Below are 23,868 nucleotides of genomic sequence, written 5' to 3' on the forward strand. Positions count from 1 at the left end.
AAGCTGATAATGGGGGCTGCTTCTGTTTTGTTTATGTAATGCAAGCTGTTCTCAGTGTTGTGATGTTAAATGGATGGGTATATTAGATTACTTGATGTGTGGTAGTAATCATGGTATGTACACATTACAGGTTACTTGATATATGGTACACCCTGTGTTACGCCCGTGCCATGAGGAGGCAGAAGACAGCAGTGGTGTCATTTCTCCGTGAGAGGTTCCCCATCGTTGTGTCCGTCAGGAGAGCCAACGGTCACTTCCAGCACCATGATGCCATCACTGGGACATCATCATCATCGGTCACTAAGGATTATGCAAATATGTAAGCACATGATTGGTGTATTTTAGTCTCTGGACTCTGTTGGAAATTTGGTTAAAATTGCTCTCATCACTGTTATTCCCTCAACCTGAAGGTGACTTAATTGGATTGGGTGGTCAGGCTTTGTGACTTGACTACTTGAGGGTTGATTGGCCAGTCAAGTTCTGGGACGTGTCTGATTGTTTGAAGATTGGGTGGTCATTCTGGTCCTTGTGGATGGTTAGGCTATGAGTGACTACTTGTGTGACTCTGTCGTTGGAAATTTGGACTTGTTAAAATGAGTGGTTGATTGGTGTTGTCAAGTTCTGTTGTTGACGTGACTGATTGTTTGAGTGTTTGTTGACTTGACTGATTGTGTGTGTGAATTGAGTGTTCAGGTGTTGGACTTGACCTTGTGGATGGTTGAATTGAGTGTTCAGGTGTTGTTGACTTGACTGATTGTGTGTGAATTGAGTGTTCAGGTGTTGTTGACTTGACTGATTGTGTGTGAATTGAGTGTTCAGGTGTTGTTGACTTGACTGATTGTGTGTGAATTGAGTGTTCAGGTGTTGTTGACTTGACTGATTGTGTGTGAATTGAGTGTTCAGGTGTTGTTGACTTGATTGTGTTAGACTGTGAATTGAGTGTTCATTGTGTGAATTGAGTGTTCAGGTGTTGTTGACTTGACTGATTGTGTGTGAATTGAGTGTTCAGGTGTTGTTGACTTGACTGATTGTGTGTGAATTGAGTGTTCAGGTGTTGTTGACTTGACTGATTGTGTGAATTGAGTGTTCAGGTGTTGTTGACTTGACTGATTGTGTGTGAATTGAGTGTTCAGGTGTTGTTGACTTGACTGATTGTGTGTGAATTGAGTGTTCAGGTGTTGTTGACTTGACTGATTGTGTGAATTGAGTGTTCAGGTGTTGTTGACTTGACTGATGTGTGTGACAGGTGTTGTTGACTTGACTTGATTGATTGTGTGTGAATTGAGTGTTCAGGGTGTTGACTTGACTGATTGTGTGTTTGTGTGAAATTGAGTGTTCAGGTGTTGTTGACTTGACTGATTGTGTGTGAATTGAGTGAACTTGACTTGTGTGAATTGAGTGTTCAGGTGTTGTTGACTTATGTTTGTTGAGTGTTCAGGTGTTGTTGACTTGACTGATTGTGTGTGAATTGAGTGTTCAGGTGTTGTTGACTTGACTGATTGTGTGTGAATTGAGTGTTCAGGTGTTGTTGACTTGACTGATTGTGTGTGAATTGAGTGTTCAGGTGTTGTTGACTTGACTGATTGTGTGTGAATTGAGTGTTCTGACTGATTGTGTGTGAATTGAGTGTTCAGGTGTTGTTGACTTGACTGATTGTGTGTGAATTGAGTGTTCAGGTGTTGTTGACTTTGACTGCACTCTGGTCCTGAAAAGACATCTCTGTATCTTGACCCTCCTTGGTGAAACACTAAGTTCAGACTAATGTTTGTTACAATAAGTTTCAAGATGATGTAGAACTCAGTAAGAAGTGTCAGCCGACTGAATGTAGTTGTATATATGTTGTACAAAATGTACTTGTAGTTTACTGTATGCCATGGAAAAAGCTGATGCCGTCATCGGTGCCATCACCACCATCTTCATGACGGACGGACCGCTGGAGGAGGGAGGCATCACTTCACACATCACGCCGGTGAGTATCAAGTCAGTATTCATCTGCACCTTTCTACTGAAGCTACAGCAGTGTAGAAGGGTGCTCATGTTCTTCATAATGTTTTGTCGTCACGATATGGCTGAAATATTGCCTATGTGACGTTAAATAATAACTCACTCACTCACTCATAATGTTTTGTGTTCCTAAATTTCCCTCACTGGAGATAGCATGTCACGTTGTTCAGGTGAACTTTTTTCAGGTGCGTTTTTGTTTCTGAAATACGAACATTCATGCAATCGCTATTTACTTTATTACTGCGTGAAACACGTGGAGTTGAACTTGCACGAGGTTTCTTTGATAGCAGTCTTGAACAGAGTTGTTAGAACTTCGGACTTGAGTGGTCGTGCTCTCCACGACCTCTCCAAAAATTAGTGTTAGAACTTGAGTGGTGAGCGGTTGTATATTTGACGGCCTATCGTTATATTTGAATTATAACTCACCAGTTTATAGGCTGCATTCTGCAACACCTATCGATAGTTTTTGTTGTAGTCACAATAGGACTGTATTGTTGTAAACAGGTTACCAACTGTATACATTTGTGCAAAACAAAAATAGAAATAGAATTAAAGTGAAAATAGATTAGTCACAGTGTTGAGAGTTTAATTTATAGAACACTGCGTAACACACGTTTTGTTGTATCAAACATGTTCATGTTTGTAAAGATATAATTTCTTTTCACAGTTTCAGTATGACAGCAGAATAATTAGTTACAATGTATCCACAATGTGTTGTGTTTCAGATTGAGGAATGGAAACACTTTGATGAACCTCTCATGAGAAATGCCTTCAATGTTGATGAGAAGAGGTCAGTGATATTACTGTTTCAACTCAACATATCTTTACTTGCTGCATTTCGTACAATAGCAGCACATTATCTTTACAATAGCAGCACATTATCTCTAACATTGCTTGGGTTGAATAAACAGTCTTGGTGTCTATGTTCTGATAACAGCACATTATCTTTTACATTGATTAGGTTGAATAAACAGTCTTGGCGTCTATGTTCTGATAACAGCACATTAAAATCTCTTACATTGCTTGGGTTGAATAAACAGACTTGGTGTCTATGTTCTGATAACAGCACGTTATCTCTTACATTGCTTGGGTTGAATAAAGAGACTTGGTGTCTATGTTCTGATAACAGCACGTTTTCTCTCACATTGCTTGGGTTGAATAAACAGACTTGGTGTCTATGTTCTGATAATAGCACATTAAAATCTCTTACATTGCTTGGGTTGAATAAAGAGACTTGGTGTCTATGTTCTGATAGCAGCACATTGTCTCTTACATTGCTTGGGTTGAATAAACAGTCTTGGTGTCTATGTTCTGAATAAACAGTCTTGGTGTCAGCACATTATCTCTTACATTGCTTGGGTTGAATAAACAGTCTTGGTGTCTATGTTCTGATAACAGCACATTGTCTCTTACATTGCTTGGGTTGAATAAACAGTCTTGGTGTCTATGTTCTGACAGCAGCACGTTATCTCTTACATTGCTTGGGTTGAATAAACAGTCTTGGTGTCTATGTTCTGATAACAGCACATTATCTCTTACATTGCTTGGGTTGAATAAAGAGACTTGGTGTCTATGTTCTGATAACAGCTCAGTGAATTGTCTCATTTGAAGTCAAAATGATTGTATAGTTTATATGAAAAAACAACAAGTTAAAGTAGTTTCAGTCTCTTTTGATAACTGACTAGAAACTCGAACCCCAGATCAAGTAATTGGTCATGTTTGTTAAAGAGGTATCAGGAGCGGATAACCCTAAATAACAATTGAACGAATCTGGTGCTTCCTGCATATTACGCTGCATATTTATCAACGGAAGTCAATTACTAAACTATCGATAGTCACAGATACTGTCGATGCATCGATAGGTTTTCGTTTCTACTATCGATTAATTGCTATCGGAGACTCAACAATTGCAAGTCATCGATAGTTGGATGCATCATTACAGCCCTACCGCTTCCAGTGTTCATGAGTTTCAGACAACATTAGTGAACCTCTAAAACAGACACCACTTTCGGCTTTGCCTTCCAATTAAACTGACAAGTCATGATATTCTGGAATACAGCTGAAAGTGGGGTTAAACCCTCCATGCTGTGAAAAAGTCACTTTGCCGACACAACTTCTAGGCTCAACAAAGTTTTCTGTCCAGTATGTTGTCACACAACACAATAAATGGCAATATGAACATATGCATTTCACCAAATGCATTTGGTCAGCAAGCCTGGGCTTCGGATGACCAATCTCTGGCTGTTCTACTGATCAGTTGATCGTCGAGTCATTCCGTGAAAAATCACTGAGCATGTGCAGTGTGCCAAATAATTTCCAAATGTTGCTAGACATTTGGGCTTGCTATGCCTGAAAGCTACTAGCCCACGAAATAATTCACAAGCCCAAAATTTGAATGTAGACACAGGTTTCATCATTAAGCTGCTGATATGATGAACATTTTTATCAGGCCATAAAGATTTAAAAGTGTATTAACTTAACAAGTTGGAGAGAGTGATATATTTACAAAATGACCCCATGAAAAGTCACTAGCCAGTCGGGCCAGTGACTGTGGAGATTTACTGGCCCGAATGGATTTTTACTAGCCACGGGCTAGCGAGCCAGTGGCTATTTTGCACACTGTTGCCATCTCATGACATGAAAAACACGATGCCACTCGTAAAAATATTTTTTTAAGTCAATCGATGACAGATATGTCATATTTCACTGGACACATGAAATATCCTGTACGTATTTACATAGATATGAATCCATGCCTGAATAGTTGTCATTGCAAGAAATGTGATGGCTGTCTATAGTTGTTAGTTGTGGCTGCTTGTTATCCAGGACTGTTATCATCAGTAATCCTCTCACCACACGTCGCAGAGAGGTTGTGCGGATTACAACGCTGTCCCCCCGATGTTGCCATCACTGATGCTGACCTTGGATTTGTTCTATATCAGATTAACCCAGTGCTGACCTTGGACTTCAACATTGATCCCAACAGATTCGAGGCAAGATTGAAATTGATGATCTTGAAATAACTTCAGATGAAATAATTTTCTGTGAAATATAAATAAAAATTTATATGATAGCCGTTTCAAAATTTTAACTTTAATTTGAAAAGAAAAATGTATTCACACAAAGATATTCATCTTTCTGACTAAGGTACTACCAGTATTATTGTACAATGTATGATACATACAGTGATAAATACTGTGAATCTTTTCATCAGTTCTAAAGTGGTATGGTAGGCATGTTCCCTGGGCATGCTAGACATCAATAGTCCTGAGTTTGAATCCAGGTATCTTGGTTTGTCACCACCAAGCTCCTGCTCCTGTGTTTCACCAAAGTTTAAGCTTCTGAAACCTGCATCACTTTGGGTTTTCCTGCCACAATAATCACAAGCTGATGTAACAGGAATACTGTTTGAAGTGGCGTTAATCCCAACTCACTTGTTGTAAAGAAGATCATATGTGTGTTACTTAGGTGGCCTTCATGGTAGACTTGCCCCCGCTCTCCATGAAGACATTTTATCTCACACCATCCAAGAATGCTGAAAGATCATTTGCTAGAGTTTCAGCATTCAACACCAACTTTGCAGAGGACTTTAAGAAGTGAGTTTGTATATGCATGTCAAGGTTCTGGCACAACACTGTACATAGCCATAACAATTTGCTTTTGGCTGTATAGGATAAGCTTCCATTGCATGTGAGAAGACCTACAGACTTTAGCAGCTTTCAGCCAACCCGCTAAGACCATCTTTATCAATTGAGCATAATACTGAGCAATCCTCAGTCTGAATAAGATGCTCAGTATAAATTTATTGCTTATTGTCATTGATAAACACAGTTTATTATCATTGATGTTCCTTACAAACACAGATGACTGTATATGTTTGCTGTATATGTTGTTTATTTTCTCAGAACTCGATTCCGCATCAGTACTGGTCAGCACCCAAGAGTGCTTGAGCTGGACAATGGCTATTACAGGCTGTCTTTTTCTCCATGCACTGGCTTCCTGCAGGTTAGTCATTGTTGAGTGCAGATTGTGAAAGATGCTTTCGTTATATTCTGACCATGTTTCAGAACAGAGTGAACGGCTAGTGCTATTTGACAACAGGGTCCGAATACTTTTGACATAGCGACAAGACATACTGATCAACAAGCTAGATAATTGTGTGGATATACATCTTGTGTCAATGCAAACTTTCTGTGTAGTTAGGCATTTCCAAGCCAGTAACTGGACGTATGTTTGTGACGTCTTCTTCACTGTTTTCAGCATGTACACAGGAAGGTGGATGACTGGATGTGTGTGTGATGTCTGCTCCACATTTTCAGCATGTCCACAGGAAGGTGGATGACTGGATGTATGTGTGTGACATCTGCTCTACGTTTTCAGCATGTACGCAGGAAGGTGGATGACTGGATGTATGTGTGTGACATCTGCTCTACGTTTTCAGCATGTCCACAGGAAGGTGGATGACTGGATTTGTGTGTGACATCTGCTCCTCGTTTTCAGCATTTCCACAGGAAGGTGGATGACTGGATGTATGTGTGACGTCTGCTCCACTGTTTTCAGCATGTCCACAGGAAGGTGGATGACTGGATGTATGTGTGTGACATCTGCTCTACGTTTTCAGCATGTCCACAGGAAGGTGGATGACTGGATGTATGTGTGTGACATCTGCTCTACGTTTTCAGCATGTCCACAGGAAGGTGGATGACTGGATGTATGTGTGACATCTGCTCCACGTTTTCAGCATGTCCACAGGAAGGTGGATGACTGGATGTATGTGTGATATCTGCTCCACTGTGTTCAGCATGTCCACTGGATGACTGGATGTGTGTGATATCTGCTCCACTGTTTTCAGCATGTCCACAGGAAGGTGGATGACTGGATGTATGTGTGTGACATCTGCTCCACGTTTTCAGCATGTCCACAGGAAGGTGGATGACTGGATGCTCCTCGTTTTGTGTGAAGGTGGATGACTGACATCTGCTCCACGTTTTCAGCATGTCCACAGGAAGGTGGATGACTGGATGTATGTGTGTGACATCTGCTCCACATTTTCAGCATGTCCACAGGAAGGTGGATGACTGGATGTATGTGTGTGACATCTGCTTCACTTTTCAGCATGTCCACAGGAAGGTGGATGACTGGATGTATGTGTGTGACATCTGCTCCTCGTTTTCAGCATGTCCACAGGAAGGTGGATGACTGGATGTATGTGTGTGACATCTGCTCCACCTTTTCAGCATGTCCACAGGAAGGAGGATTACTGGATGTGTGTGTGACATCTGCTCCACCTTTTCAGCATGTGCACAGGAAGGTGGATGACTGGATGTATGTTTGTGACATCTGCTTCCCTTTTTCAGCATGTCCACAGGAAGGTTGATGACTGGATGTATGTGTGTGACATCTGCTCCACTTTTCAGCATGTCCACAGGAAGGTGGATGACTGGATGTATGTTGTGTGACATCTGCTCCACGTTTTCAGCATGTCCACAGGAAGGTGGATGACTGGATGTATGTGTGACATCTGCTCCACCTTTTCAGCATGTCCACAGGAAGGTTGATGACTGGATGTATGTGTGACATCTGCTCCACCTTTTCAGCATGTCCACAGGAAGGTTGATGACTGGATGTATGTGTGACATCTGCTCCACCTTTTCAGCATGTCCACAGGAAGGTGGATGACTGGATGTATGTGTGTGACATCTGCTCCACCTTTTCAGCATGTCCACAGGAAGGTTGATGACTGGATGTGTGTTTGACATCTGCTTCACTTTTCAGCATGTCCACAGGAAGGTGGATGACTGGATGTATGTGTGTGACATCTGCTCCACCTTTTCAGCATGTCCACAGGAAGGTTGATGACTGGATGTATGTGTGTGACATCTGCTCCACGTTTTCAGCATGTCCACAGGAAGGTGGATGACTGGATGTATGTGTGTGACATCTGCTCCACCTTTTCAGCATGTCCACAGGAAGGTGGATGACTGGATGTATGTGTGTGACATCTGCTCCACGTTTTCAGCATGTCCACAGGAAGGTGGATGACTGGATTTGTGTGTGACATCTGCTCCTCGTTTTCAGCATGTCCACAGGAAGGTGGATGACTGGATGTATGTGTGACATCTGCTCCACTGTTTTCAGCATGTCCACAGGAAGGTGGATGACTGGATGTATGTGTGACATCTGCTCCACCTTTCAGCATGTCCACAGGAAGGTGGATGACTGGATGTATGTGTGACATCTGCTCTACCTTTTCAGCATGTCCACAGGAAGGTGGATGACTGGATGTATGTGTGACATCTGCTCCACTGTTTTCAGCATGTCCACAGGAAGGTGGATGACTGGATGTATGTGTGTGACATCTGCTCCACGTTTTCAGCATGTCCACAGGAAGGTGGATGACTGGATTTGTGTGTGACATCTGCTCCACCGTTTTCAGCATTTCCACAGGAAGGTGGATGACTGGATGTATGTGTGTGACATCTGCTCCACCGTTTTCAGCATGTCCACAGGAAGGTTGATGACTGGATGTATGTGTGACATCTGCTCCTCGTTTTCAGCATGTCCACAGGAAGGTGGATGACTGGATGTATGTGTGACATCTGCTCCACCTTTTCAGCATGTCCACAGGAAGGTGGATGACTGGATGATGTGTGTGTGACATCTGCTCTACGTTTTCAGCATGTCCACAGGAAGGTGGATGACTGGATGTGTGTGTGAGATCTGCTCTACGTTTTCAGCATGTCCACAGGAAGGTGGATGACTGGATGTATGTGTGATGAGATCTGCTCCACTGTTTTCAGCATGTCCACAGGAAGGTGGATGACTGGATGTATGTGTGTGAGATCTGCTCTACGTTTTCAGCATGTCCACAGGAAGGTGGATGACTGGATGTATGTGTGTGAGGTCTGCTCACGTTTTCAGCATGTCCACAGGAAGGTTGATGACTGGATGTATGAGGTGCAGTTGAAAATGATGACATACGATACAGGATCCTGGTTCAAGGACAAGAGTGGAGCCTACACGTTCCAGCCCAATGGACCAGCAACAGTAAGTGTTGTTATTAAATTATCCTCATAGGTAGCAAAATAGAAACAATTTCCCCCTTTTTCTGAAATTTTGTCTAGGATTTGCACTATCTTAGCACTAAGAGAGCCTCGAAAATGTAATCCCTGGGATTTTTTTGCCACATACCACAGGTTTTGTGATAGGAGAAGACTTTCTTTGGTAATTTGCTGCGAAGAAATGAATATTGAAGTCATCTGTTTATGTAAACAACTAGATGCTTTAGATGCCAAAGTTGAGATGGGGTTATTTAAGAAAATGAATCTAATTTGCTTCAGGAGTTGGACATAGAGTACCCTGAGATGATGATGGTGGATGGTCCAGTGATGTCTGCAGTGTATACATCTGTGTCAGGAATACTACACTCTGCCACAGTGTTCAAGGTGGAAGGTAAGACATCGTTCCCCCTGGACTGTCCAGTAATGATGTCTGTGTCAGGAATACTACACTCTGCCACAGTGTTCAAGGTGGAAGATAAGACATTGTTCCCCCTGGACAGTCCAGTAATGATGTCTGTGTCAGGAATACTACACTCTGCCACGGTGTTCAAGGTGGAAGGTAAGACATCGTACCCCTGGACAGTCCAGTAATGATGTCTGCGTCAGGAATATTACACTCTGCCACAGTGTTCAAGGTGGAAGGTAAGACATAGTTCCCTCTGGACAGTCCAGTAATGATGTCTGTGTCAGGAATACTACACTCTGCCACGGTGTTCAAGGTGGAAGGTAAGACATCGTTCCCCCTGGACAGTCCAGTAATGATGTCTGTGTCAGGAATACTACACTCTGCCACGGTGTTCAAGGTGGAAGGTAAGACATCGCACCCTGATAACAACGCCCCTGATACGTCCCTGATAACAACAATAGCAATGTTATAGTTACATTGAGAACCTGGAGTGTGATTGTATCCTCTCAAAATGGAATATTGCACATGATGTATCAGCTTTGGTTTGTTTGCTCCGCACATTATGTACAGTTTCAGACTGAAAGACTGCTGACTGTGACGTGACATCATTCACCCATTGACTGTATATCTCAGGTTCCACTGTTGCCGGCCTTCACCTTGAGAACCTGGTAAACCTGAACAGTGAGCACTGGGACAACAAGGAGCTGGTGATGAGGCTGGACTCCAGCATCTACAACAGGGAACACTCCATCTGCACCGACCTCAATGGCTTCCAGGTCAGTTGTGTCCCACATCCCAGCTTGGGATTTACTGAAAAGCAAAACATTTGGTTATCTCCCTTAATGACAAGTTGCATTTTATCGCCAGGGTTTGTTTAGGTCATGGAATTCTGGAAAGTTCATGAAATTTTAGTTTTAATTTTCCAGGCCTGGGACAGTTTTGGAAAAATAACCGTGGAAAGTCATGGACAAATTAACATTGTTATAACAGTAGTCTGTTCTACTGATGTATGGGCGGCGTGGGAGCCTAGTGGTTAAAGCGTTTGTTTGTCATGCCGAGGGCCCAGGTTCGATTCCCCACATGGGTACAATGTGTGAAGGCCATTTCTGGTGTCCCCCTGCCATGATATTGCTGGAATATTGTTAAAAGCGGTGTAAAACCATACTCACTCACTCATGTTAGGGTATGTGACTTGGCTTATTGCATGCCATCTGCGCCTTGATTGATGCTCATGGTTCCAGTCACTGGTTTGCCTGTTCCAGACTAAAATATCTTTGGGGCAAATTTAAATATTGTTGTCTGTGTCATCGAATCACTTTGTTCCAGATGCACCGGAAGCAGTACCAGTCGAAGCTGACGATGCAGGGTAACTTCCATCCTCTCAGCACTGCAGCCTACATAGAGGACAGCCTAGGGTCCCGCCTCACCCTCCTGACCACGGAGACACACGGGGTGGCCAACCTAGAGCCAGGTAACGTGTATACTGGACACATAGGGTGGCCAACCTAGAGCCAGGTAACGTGTATACTGGACACATAGGGTGGCCAACCTAGAGCCAGGTAACGTGTATACTGGACACTATAGGGTATACTGGACACATAGGGTGGCCAAGCTAAAGCCAGGTAACGTGTATACTGGACACATAGGGTGGCCAACCTAGAGCCAGGTAACGTGTATACTGGACACATAGGGTGGCCAACCTAGAGCCAGGTAACGTGTATACTGGACACATAGGGTGGCCAACCTAGAGCCAGGTAACGTGTATACTGGACACATAGTGTGGCCAACCTAGAGCCAGGTAACGTGTATACTGGACACATAGGGTGGCCAACCTAGAGCCAGGTAACGTGTATACTGGACACATAGGGTGGCCAACCTAGAGCCAGGTAACACATACACAGGCCCGAGGCAGTCCACTGAGTGATTAGATATCATTTGTTAAAGGTCACATGCAACGTAAAACACAACTTTGCAGATTCTGATACCTTTCGGTATGGACTTACCGAAACAAAGCGTCAAAAATGCAAATTCAACTTATAAAGTTGAAAAAGGTAACGTATACTGACACATAGGGGTGATGAAAAAACAGCACCGAGGAAATCTGAGGAGTTCAAAGCGTTTCACTAACTTTTTTCCCCAGACTTTTCTGGGGAATGCAAATTCAACGAGGTTTCAACAGCTGGCTGCGCTCATAGAGTTCAAACGCGTCCCCAGCGCAGTGAAATAGGTTCGCCAAGCGCGCAGTGAAAACTTGGAACTTGGAAGCCGGGCTGTCTGGTGAATACCGGTGAAGGCTTTGGTGTGAGCTATTTTCATAATGTTTTGTTGATATCTCACAGGTAGCGAGCTTTTATATGTTATGACAGTAAATAAACTGTTTATATAATTTCATTTGTCTATTTCACCACACGTTCTTCTTACCGAGTCACTTTCTCAGTTCGATACTTAAAAGCAATGTCATTATTTAGCTTTGACACAATTTCTAACTGTGATATAGATATGTCGCTGTCACAGACAAAACTCAATGTCTTGTTTTATTGACACCTGTGTGTCTGCCTGCCTGTCTGCTAATGACAATATTCAATACACAACTGCGATCACTGACCACATGCAATTTGAACTTAACACCAATCAGGCTATACACCATAAACAAAACACATTGATTTTTGGCCCGAGTTCGGTCTCTGTCACATTATGTAATTACACAGACAGGCAGGTGTGATACTTGAACACATGACATGTTATGATGTCTGTTGATTGCAAAATGTTATACACAAAAAATGAGCATGTATTTACAAAACCCAACATCTCTATATATACACACACAATGAGCCGTGAAGGCAGCATCTGCTACTGAACCAGACGTTACACTTGAGTGCACACCCACCCGCTCTGACTGGGTTCGGTATCCTGGCTGCTTCGTTTCGAGGGAGGTAAACCCAAGTACAAAATATTGCACTTTTGATTTGCGATTATACGCTTATAATTTTGTTTATTTGTTTTTTCATAATCAGCAATGCATATTATATGTCATGAAGAAGTGATAATTGTGTTTTAATTATGTTTGATTTTTTGGTTGCATGTGACCTTTAAATCCATTTTGTCTATTATCTGATGTGTGGTTTATGTAATATATACTTAATCTGAAGGGATGACAAATGGGTTAGCAGCCCTAGGATCTGTTCGACAAAGCTATGATAGTATTAAGGTGATCATAATGCCCATACTTTAACATAGACTTATGACAGTCATTGCACTAATGTTGCTTTGAGGGATGTGGTCCTGTTAATCAATGAATGTCTTGGGTAGAGATGTTCATGATATATCGAGATCATGCAATGTTTCAACTGACTTGGCAAAGCTAACACATGAACTGTCTTCAGTTATTTCAAGAAGTGTCGTAAATCAAACACAGATTTAAATATTTACCCTCCGGGTTCTCTCCCTGTCAGGCTGGCTGGAGGTGGTGTTGGACCGCCGCCGCCTCATGCAGGGGGACTGGCGCGGACTGAATGAGGGGGTCAAGAACAACATGCCCACCCCTAGTCACTTTGTTCTAATGCTGGAGAAGTCACGCAGGAAGCTGGATGCAGGGGTAAGTTAGAGGGCGATATCTTATGGGCAGGTATAGTCCGTTTGGCTCAAAAGCGGACCGATGAATTGCAATCTAACTCGAAAACTAATAAACATAAAATACTCAATGAAACGCTGATCATAATCAAAACATCATACCCACTCTGTGAGGTTTTTGCAGAATTTTTGTCCTAAAAATAATAAAGTTGTTTAAGAAACTATCATTAAAATATTGACACAGTTCACTGTTTGTTACGAAGGAGGAGTGCAGAGAAAGGGACAGCCAGGTGTTCGAGAAGCACGTTCACAGACAAAGTTATTTATTCTTTAACCTGTGCTGTGCCGTCTCCATCCGTTCTCGAACACCTGGCTGTCCCTTTCTCTGCACTCCTCCCTCATAACAAATAGTGAACAGTGTCAGTGTTTTAATGATAGTTTGTTAAACAACTTTTTTATTTTTAGGACAAAAATTCTGCAAAAACCTCACAGAGTGGGTATGATGTTTTGATTATGATCAGCGTTTCATTGAGTATTTTATGTTTATTAGTTTTCGAGTTAGATTGCAATTCATCGGTCCGCTTTTGAGCCAAACGGACCATAACAACGACTGACCACAGATATGCTGACAAGTACCATTTTGAGCATTATTACAATTTTTGTCATTACATGTAATATTATTGAGAGCAAAATGTTAAATCAGAACTGACGTGAAGCTTTTACATTGAGACTATAATTAATGATTGATGGTGTCTTTATTCTGTCCATTGAGATGTGAATCTAAAACCAACTGTATGAATCTGCATGGCTGTGTTATTTGCATGTAGCCTGGAATGGCATAAAAATATACTCACTCACTCAGAAAGTTCCAAATTATGTAGCTCATTTCATTATTCAGAATGTCTGAATGTAAAATGTTTATGTACTGCAGCCACCAGTGCCTGCCTGCTTCCTCTCCCCCACCAGCCACCTTCTGTCCCAGTCTCTACTCCACCCCCTCTCTGTGGGTGTGGTCAAGACAGGGGGAGATGCACTAGGTACCAGGTACTTGCCCCAGCTGTCTCTAGTCAATAAGTCTCTACCTCCAGCCCTGGGGCTGGTCAACCTGCGTACACTCGGGGTGAATGACACCCAGGCAGTGACAAGTTTGCTTATAGTCCACCGTGCAGGGTTGGACTGTGATGTCACGGAGACCCTAGAAGATGAGCAGAATATGCAGGTGAGTGCATGTGGAATATGCAGGTGAGCGAATGTGGAATATGCAGGTGAGTGAATGTGGAATATGCAGGTGCGGACATCAAATATGTGGAAGTGGAAATGCAAGGTGTGATGTGGAATATGCAGGTGTAGAGTGGAATATGCATGGTGCAAAAGTGTGCACGGAATATATTTATTGACAACAAATACTATTGTAGAAAGTGGAAATGCAATGATGTTATGTCACTATATTCCACACACTTCCAACATTCCACAAAGCACGCTGAACTGCCATCACATCCACAATGTATCCAGGTGGTCTGTGGTTCAAGCCCCTGTGGAATATGTCTGATTACATGTCCAATAACAAGCCCAACACACATACATTAAGTCTTGCATTTTTTGGAACAATTATTTCTGTCAACACTTTGATGGTTTGATGACCAAGTTTAGGTACTTCTCTTGTGATAATGCTATTGTGTTACTTATCTATATATTGATTTATCTTGATTCTTCAGAGTTGATGTATCAATAATAAACTCTTCAGTCCACGACAGTAGTAAACATTATCTACATCAGGACATATTCTTTATACCCGCGAAGATCCGGGCTAGAATTGGTCTTCAGTAACCCATGCTTGTTGTAAGAGGCGACGAACGGGATCGGGTGGTCAGGCTCGCTGACTTGGTAGACACATGTGATCATATTCTGATTGCTCAATGCTCATGCTGTTGATCACAGGATTGTCTGGTCCAGACTCGATCATTTAAAGAGGGCCACCATATAGCTGGAATATTGCTGATTGTGGCGTTAAACAACAAGAAACCCCAAATAAACAAACAAACAAAACATTTTCTTTAAAGGGAAATAATCTTAGCCCTGTTCAGTTCTCAAATGCTAATCATTAGTGTTTCGCTGTTTAAACAAATATTCCCAACCAACAAACAACCTAATATAAAACTCACCAGCTATATGTTGACCTTATATTGCAGGAATCTCCAAATTTAAAGCTTTTTGAAGATGTGAATATCGTTAGTGCCTTGGAAACCAACTTGAATGGATTGAAGATCAAGAAGAAAATGTCATCATATGAGATGAACGTGCCACCCATGGAACTGAGAACATTTAAATTGTCATTAGGATAAGTCCATTATTCAAAGGTGTGATATAACTGTGATATCTTCTGATTATGCGTATATCAGTGGTACATTTGGGACCATCTGTTATTGATTATATATGTAAAAAATATATTTATTGAAATACAGAGGGAAAATAGTCTGTGGATGTACAAAAAAGTATTTAACTCTAAAAGTATCTTACTAAGAACCCCCTAGAATATTAATAGTTGCTTCCTCAGGTTATTCTCACAGTTACAGGCAAACCACATTCACCCCATCTGTGATCTCCACTCTGTGATTTTCAATTGTCATATTTAAAGACTACAATTTGTTGTTCATGTCAGACTGATTCATTTTTCAAGCGTTTACAAACAAACCGCTTCAGAAAAGTAAATAACACAAAAATGACGCTATTTAAATGAACATAAAATTTTTTTCAATTATGATCCTTTTTAATCTGTATTGTTAAGATAATAGAAAATATGAAATTACTTTTGTCAGGCTGAATTATTTTTAATCTTATTAGTATTGATTACAAGTCGTTTCAATGATTGTCTACTTTTGAAGACAGTTGTATCTCATGTCAAAACATATCATGTTTTCATTTATTTTGGAGATGTTACTGTTTGATAACAGTTATATTATACAAGTGCTTGATATGTTTTGAAATACTTGTGTACAATAGAAACAGTGACTCACTGAGTAATGTGTTTGTTATATCACAAAGCTACTCTCTGTATGAAGATTAGTACAAGGTTTAAGATCCTATGTTATTTGTATGATAAAGTAATTCCTGTTCTTGTTCTTGTATGAATTTTGGTGTTTGGCAGTCTGTCTTTTCAAAATAGTTTCATTTTTCAATTATCCATCATTCAAATATTCAGCTTATTTTAACCAAGGCTCTCTCCATCGTTCAAACATTCAGCTTACACACTTTAACACATACACACACACACACACACACACACACACACACACACACACACACACACACACACACACACACACACACACACAGAAGTAAGATCAGAACAGTCATTAACAAGATAGAGATGCTGTTTTGAAACACATATTGCTGTCAAATATCCAACTTAATCTAACCCAAACCTGATATTTTTTCTCTGAACTAGTGTATGACCCATTTATTCCTCGACCCAGCCCCCCCCCCCAAACACACTGTGGTAATAGGTCCACAATTAATGCTGCTAGTTCCTTATTTGGCATTTGAATTTATAAAAAGGGGCGACAAGGTAGCCCTCTGGTCACAGTATTTGCTCATCATGCCAAAGAAACTGGTTTGATTCCCCACATGGGTACAAAATATTAAGCAGACTTCTGGTGTGCACTGCTATGATATTGCTGGAATATTGCTGAGTGTGGAAAACCACAATCCCCCACTTCAATTATGTGTGTACTTGATCATGTACCAAATACCACACACACTCAACTGCTTCGCATTCTTTTCTGACACTTTTATATTTTATGTTTGGGTACACAATTTTTAACATTTTGTAAATACAAATGTGTATGCTATAATAATTGGTTGCTGTTCTGAAGAACATTTGATCTACACAAATTACTGTGATTGTAATATGAATCTCCTTTACGGACATTTCTGGTGTCCCCCGCCGTGATGTTGCTGGAATATTGCTAAAAGCGGCGTAAAACTAAACTCAGTCAGTCAGTCAGTCAGTCCTTTACGGAGGTGAGCTGCAGTCCCTAGAAAGTGATGAGTTGAAGAATATTTTGCAAAGTGAAATTGTGATGAAGCAAAATCTTGGAGCAATGATTAAGTGGCATTACTTGGAATTATAGTTTCATAAGTTTCATTTTTTTTCGATTCAAAGGGGACACTGAGGTAGCCTAGTGGTTAAAGCGTTCACTTGTCACACTGAAGAGCCTGGTTTGAGCCATTTCTGGGCCCTTATTCTTCAAACGTTCGTAGCTCTAAGAATTCTTAATTTTGATTGTAGCCAATGTGTTAAGAATGGGTTAAAGAAGTTCGTAGGGCTATGAATATTTGGAGAATAGCTAGTGGAACACTTTTTATGGATAGACAACTTCTTTGTTGCAGTAGTAGTTGCGACGTTTCAATGTAGATCCTAACACCGTTATCAAGCAAATGATACACAACATTTGCACAAGGAGTAATATATACATGGCGGGTATTGGTTTATACAATAGAAGAGGTTGATGTACGGTGTGTTGGCATGAGACTTGTTGTGATAGGAATGATTGAAGTAGACAAAGGAAACGTCTCAACTACTACTGCAACAAAGAAGTTGTCTATCCATAAAAATTGCTCCACGTCATCATACCAGCTTCTAAATGCCACTTAAGGAAGAATAGCTAGCCTGGTCTCCCCTTCATGATGTTGCTGGAATGTTGCTAAAGGCCTTAATTACATGTACTCACTCTCAGTTCAAAGGGGATTTCACTTCATTGTATGACTTTCTGAATGAAAAACTAAACATTTCTCAATGTCTAGTTTCCATGTACTGTCTTCCACTTCATTGCAATATGTGTTTGTGTAATGTACATGCTGGTGCCATCATTTATAGTGAAGAGTGATTGTTGATGATAAAGTTGTTCATCACATGTGTGATTTTTGTAAAACGTTAGGTATATCATCACATATGTGAATTGTGTACCACAAGTTAGTTTGATCATCACATGGGATTTGTGTACAAGTTAGTTTTATCATCACGTGTGCTTTATGTACCACAAGTTAGTTTGATCATCACGTGTGATTTGTGTACCACAAGTTAGGTTTATCATCACGTGTGATTTGTGTACCAGAAGTTAGTTTGATCATCACATGTGATTTACTAGTATGTACCACAAGTTAGTTTGATCATCACATGCGATTTATGTACCACAAGTTAGTTTGATCATCACATGTGATTTATGTACCACAAGTTAGTTTGATCATCACATGTGATTTATGTACCACAAGTTAGCTTTATCATCACATGTGATTTATGTTCCTCATGTTAGTTTGATCATCACCTGTGATATATGTCTACCACATGCCCATACCTTCATGTGACTGCCATTCATCTGTCAAGGTGTGAAAGATACACTATTGTAATATGAATCAGGTGGTCCTCTTTGACTCATTAGCTATATTTCTCTGTTTTTGGAATTGCACTATGAGCCGTGCTCTATTGCCAAGAAGGGAATACCATGCAATGATAGTGTGTTAGAGTTTTCTGGGTGAGGATGTTAGATGGAATAACTGTATATTTATATGGTTTTTCAAAAAGAAATAGTAACCATATCTGGTGTCTTGTGTTTGTTTCTTTCAAGTTCACCAGAACCAGAAGTGCATTTGAGGTTCAAGGCTGGCTGCAGAGATTAACCTGGGTAGACCATGGAGGACTGTCTAAACGGTTGAGTCTGTAACTGGGTTGAACATTTAGGACTGGCTGAAGCGTTGAATGTGAAATTGGGTTGAACATCTAGGACTGTCTGAAAGGTTGAATGTGAAACTGGGTTGAACATCTAGGACTGTCTGTAAGGTTGAATGTGAAGCTGGGTTGACTATGTAGGACTGGCTGAAGGGTTGAATGTGAAATTGGGTTGAACATGTAGGACTGGCTGAAGGGTTGAATGGGAAACCTGTTGGACTGGTTGCCTTCAGTCACTTTTGAATGTTTGTTCAGCAAAGACGAATGTCTAGGATGGTCTTGAATGTGAACATATTAGGGTGCTGTCGCCCGATACTAAAACGTACTAGAATCTGTACTTCATTGAGAAAGTGTATTCTTAAATATAACTTAACTACTTTGTTTCATTTGACGTTGGGGTATTGTGTTCCATTCTAAATGGATGGCTTGTTCCAGTACTTCAAATCTGTTCACGTGGGGGCTATTCTTTCTGCGACCCATAATGTCCCAAACATGCTCTGTGGGATTCAGATCTGGACCTCTGGCGGGCCAAGTTGGAGTTACTACCGATTCTTGTCGTGAATATTCACCTACGGCATGTGCACGAAATAGCCTAACATAGTCGTCAACTGAAGTCAACTTTCCCGTGACGTCGCGCTTGACACTAAGCTAGTCGTGATGCAAATCTTTGAAGGGCATTTCGAAGTGGAATGCATAAGAAGAACAAGATTTATGGATGTCAACTTCTTTATTGTGAATAACACGACCTGATGAAGGAGCAATCATACACTCCGAAACGTCGTGTTATTCACAATAAAGAAGTTGACATCCATAAATCTTGCTTTCTTTGATCGTGATGCGTTATGCTCTGGGAATACCAACGGACGTCGGATAGGTCTTCAGGCTTTATACCCGGCCGATTTTAGGCGATAAAGGACCGTTCTTTTGGACAAACGACGATGTGGAAGCCACTTTGTTTTAACACCCGACTTAACATGAACAAATGAAGTGTGTGATCCTGAGAAGGGCCGTATCCTTCCTATGACTTATCATTCATGGTCCACTTGAACGACCACCATCGTTAAAGGTCACATAAACCCTAGGGGGTTAAAATACATAAATCACTAACTGGCATCGTTATAAATGAAACCCCGTCATTAAAACTACTCATTTCGACCTTTAATTGACTTAAATCGACCTTTTTGACAACAGTGCACAATTCTCAACCGCGAACGACATTTCAACCAATCAGAGCGGCGCGACTCTGTGACAGCTGTGAAAGCTATATGTTCTCACAATCTACTGTCATTTAATTTTGTCTCCTGCTTTGCCTAGTTTCCGAGTTACAACTTGTTTTCATAGACGATTCTGTCACAATTGATTGTTGCGTTAGGCCCTATTTGTATAATGACTGATCCAAATTGATCCCATTTCTGTGTTTTTTTACCTCGATATTTAATCATGTCATGTAAAAATATGTTTGTATTCTCAAAACAGTGTCGGCCTATAAGTTTTCACATGCAATACAGCAATTAATACTCCCTTGTTGTAACCTACACATGTTATTTGTCATCATTCACTTGATGGTCAGTTAAAGGTCACATAAACCCTAGGGGGTACAAATGCATAAATCACTAACTGGCATCGTTATAAATGAAACCCCGTCATTAAAACTACTCATTTCGACCTTTAATTGACTTAAATCGACCTTTTTGACAACAGTGCACAATTCTCACCCGCGAACGAAATTTCAACCAATCAGAGCGGCGCGTCTCTGTGACGTCATATGAGGAATAGCTTTGAGGGCCGATGCAGAATTCATCTACATTTTAGGGGGTAAATTATCTTGTTTACAGGCTTGTATAAACCTGAAATCGTGACAATTGTTGTTGAAAATGAACGCTATATGTTCTCACAATCTACTGTCATTTAATTTTGTCTCCTGCTTTGCCTAATTTTCGAGTTACAACTTGTTTTCATAGACGATTCTGTCAAAATCGATTGGTGTCGTTAGGCCCTATTTGTATAATGACTGATCCAAATTGATCCCATTTCTGTGTTTTTTTACCTCGATATTTAATCATGTCATTTAAAAATCTGTTTGTATTCTCAAAACAGTGTCGGCCCATAAGTTTTCACATGCAATACAGCAATTAATACTCCCTTGTTGTAACCCGTGTTATGTGGTATAGACCTACACATGTTATTTGTCATCATTCACTTGATGGTCAGTTAATGAATTTATAACAGGTATAATTAGTGGTAACACACTTAGATTACCCGACAAAGGTTCCCATTTGGCGTTTCTTGTGTCTGGAGTAAATATTCAACATTATAAACATCGATCAAAGGATTAACCGATAACACGCTGATTGATTAATTACTTTTATCTTATACAGCGGAATTGTCAAAAGGTAGTGTTTATGTATGTAGATTTACTAATACACTCTGTCGTGTCGGTGTCTGCGTAAAAACAACGTCCTTCTTTCAAAGGATTAACCGGCAATACATTGATTGATTGCCCATTATTGGCTAACTAATTTACTGTTTTTAAAGAAAGGCGGACATTATGCAATTAGTTGCCAGGTGTGCTATCTTGGGTGACCAATGAGACTATACACCAATACCTGAAAAGATTTATCACTTTTTCGTATGTTAAACTGTTAAAAGACACATCATTTGGAACAGTTTGTGGATATTGATGGATACACTCCTCGAACAAGGTAATGGCCTGATATTGTTCTTATAACTTTAATCTGTTTTAATTTTAATATTTGCATGTTGTTTTTATTCATTTGTCGTAGCATTCAACAGAATCATTGTTTTCGCCGTGAAGTGTAATGAGACAGACAACATACACTAGGGTGTGTGTGCGAATTATGATTCACATTGGCAAACTATAAAATGTCTAGATATTACAGTTCACTATAAGTATCAGCAGATCGTCTGCTTTTTATTTAGTTTCAAAATGCATACAAGTATGATAATAAACTAATTAGGATTATAAGACCAAATATAAAGACGCACATTGACTAGTATCTACATACTGGTGAGTGGACATTAACCATGTGAATGTAGCAAGAAATTTATCGCGCAGTATTGTGACTTCGACCCCCACCTCGCTTCCGTGGAAGAAATCGTTATGTTATAAGTTGTGTCATGCAAAATCCGTTTGGTTATGATTCCAATACATATTTATCTACGAGTAGAAAGTAGTTTTGATTTTCTAACTTGATGAAAACAAACTATAATCTCATTAATTCTAACAGACTTTACGATTTTCAAAAATGGCGGCGCCTTGTTGGGAACATCCGCCAGTCTGAGGGATAAATGCTATTTAGGTTTGTTTTCACCGAGTTCGCTAAAATCAAAACTACTTCTACTGGTAATAAATATGTATTTGATTGATGGCCGGGAAGGATTTTTGCATGACATATGAAGTAACAATTTCACTCTTCTGGCAGCGAGGGTGTGTTATATATAATACGTACTGCCACATATTATTAAGGCTTCTAGACCACAACCTCACTTGCGTGGAAGAAATCGTTATGTTATAAGTTGTGTCATGCAAAATCCGTTTGGTTATGATTCCAATACATATTTATCTACGAGTAGAAAGTAGTTTTGATTTTTCTAACCATGAAAACAAACTATAATCTCATTAATTCTAACAGACTTTACGATTTTCAAAAATGGCGGCGCCTTGTTGGGAACATCCGCCAGTCTGAGGATAAATGCTATTTAGGTTTGTTTTCACCGAGTTACAAAATCAAAACTACTTTCTACTGGTAGTAAATTATGTATTTGATTGATGGCCAATAGGATTTTGCATGACATAGCGTATAACATAACAATTTCTCTCCTGGCAGCGAGGTGGGTGTCAATATAATACTACTTACAATATTATTGTTACTTCGACCACAACCTCACTTCCGAGGAAGAAATCGTTATGTTACAAGTTGTGTCATGGAAAATCTTTATGGTCATCAATCATATACATATTTTACTACAACTAGTAAGTAGTTTTGATTCTTTAACTTCCGTGAAGCGATCTGAACACAAGTAAGATATCGTTTCAGGCTTCCACAACGCTCGCTTCGCACTCACAAACATAACCCATTTAGCACGAACTGTGGGGTCCTGTGGAAATCTGTGCATGGTGACACCATCGCCCGACCCCTAGGAGCAATTGACGACAAAGCAACGATTCGACATGTCGTCGTTGATGTCGAGAAATCATCAAAATGATGAGCATGCTACACATTTTCTATACAACTAACTGAAAATCGTTCCTCATATGACGTCACTTCCGGTTCGCTGTGGCGACAGTTACGTAACCTGTCTGAGGTTTCGTTGGCGGGCGAGAGGGAAGCAGGCGACTTTTTGGCCAATTTTAATCGCTCGGTATTAATTAACCACAAGTTGTTAAAGAATAAATTTGGTGTTCCGCATAAGACTAACCACAAATCTTTCATATGTAATAGTTAAAAGAGTAACAAAAAACAAAGTTTAGTGGTTCTTTAATGAATTTATAACAGGTATAATTAGTGGTAACACACTTAGATTACCCGACAAAGGTTCCCATTTGGCATTTCTTGTGTCTGGAGTAAATATTCAACATTATAAACATCGATCAAAGGATTAACCGATAACACGCTGATTGATTAATTACTTTTATCTTACACAGCGGAATTGTCAAAAGGTAGTGTTTATGTATGTACATTTACTAATCTATACTGAATACACTCTGCCGTGTCGGTGTCTGCGTAAAAACAACGTCCTTCTTTCAAAGGATTAACCGGCAATACATTGATTGATTGCCCATTATTGGCTAACTAAATTACTGTTTTTAATGAAAGGCGGACATTATGCAATTAGTTGCCAGGTGTGCTATCTTGGGTGACCAATGAGACTATACACCAATACCTGAAAAGATTTATCACTTTTTCGTATATTAAACTGTTAAAAGACACATCATTTGGAACAGTTTTGTGGATATTGATGGATACATTCCTCAAACAAGGTAATGGCCTGATATTGTTCCTATAACTTTAATGTTTTAATTTTAATATTTGCATTTTGTTTTTTATTCATTTGTCGTAGCATTCAACAGAATCATTGTT

The 23,868-nt window shown here is 40.3% G+C and overlaps 1 protein-coding gene and 1 long non-coding RNA gene across 2 annotated transcripts in view; both read left to right on the forward strand.

Annotated features, from left to right (window-relative positions):
• LOC124255342 (alpha-mannosidase 2-like) overlaps positions 1–17,409 on the forward strand; it is a 34,545-nt gene extending 17,136 nt beyond the window's left edge. The window contains 14 exon segments of the mRNA XM_046689238.1: positions 131–319; positions 1,861–1,969; positions 2,730–2,794; positions 4,831–4,907; positions 5,288–5,295; positions 5,473–5,600; positions 5,910–6,009; positions 8,926–9,051; positions 9,345–9,456; positions 10,105–10,247; positions 10,798–10,942; positions 12,924–13,066; positions 13,973–14,260; positions 15,231–17,409. Coding sequence (XP_046545194.1) covers positions 131–319; positions 1,861–1,969; positions 2,730–2,794; positions 4,831–4,907; positions 5,288–5,295; positions 5,473–5,600; positions 5,910–6,009; positions 8,926–9,051; positions 9,345–9,456; positions 10,105–10,247; positions 10,798–10,942; positions 12,924–13,066; positions 13,973–14,260; positions 15,231–15,383 — 1,786 coding nt within the window. The 3' untranslated portion in view covers positions 15,384–17,409.
• A 49-nt stretch (positions 17,410–17,458) lies between these two features.
• Positions 17,459–18,636, forward strand: LOC124255363. Its single transcript, XR_006892671.1, has 2 exons — positions 17,459–18,125; positions 18,163–18,636. It is a non-coding gene; the product is annotated as an uncharacterized LOC124255363 (long non-coding RNA).
• The last annotated feature ends 5,232 nt before the right edge of the window (positions 18,637–23,868 follow it).

This window comes from Haliotis rubra, unplaced genomic scaffold (genome assembly GCF_003918875.1).
Source record: "Haliotis rubra isolate DU_JTF1 unplaced genomic scaffold, ASM391887v1 Scf6, whole genome shotgun sequence".
NCBI lineage: Eukaryota > Metazoa > Mollusca > Gastropoda > Lepetellida > Haliotidae > Haliotis > Haliotis rubra.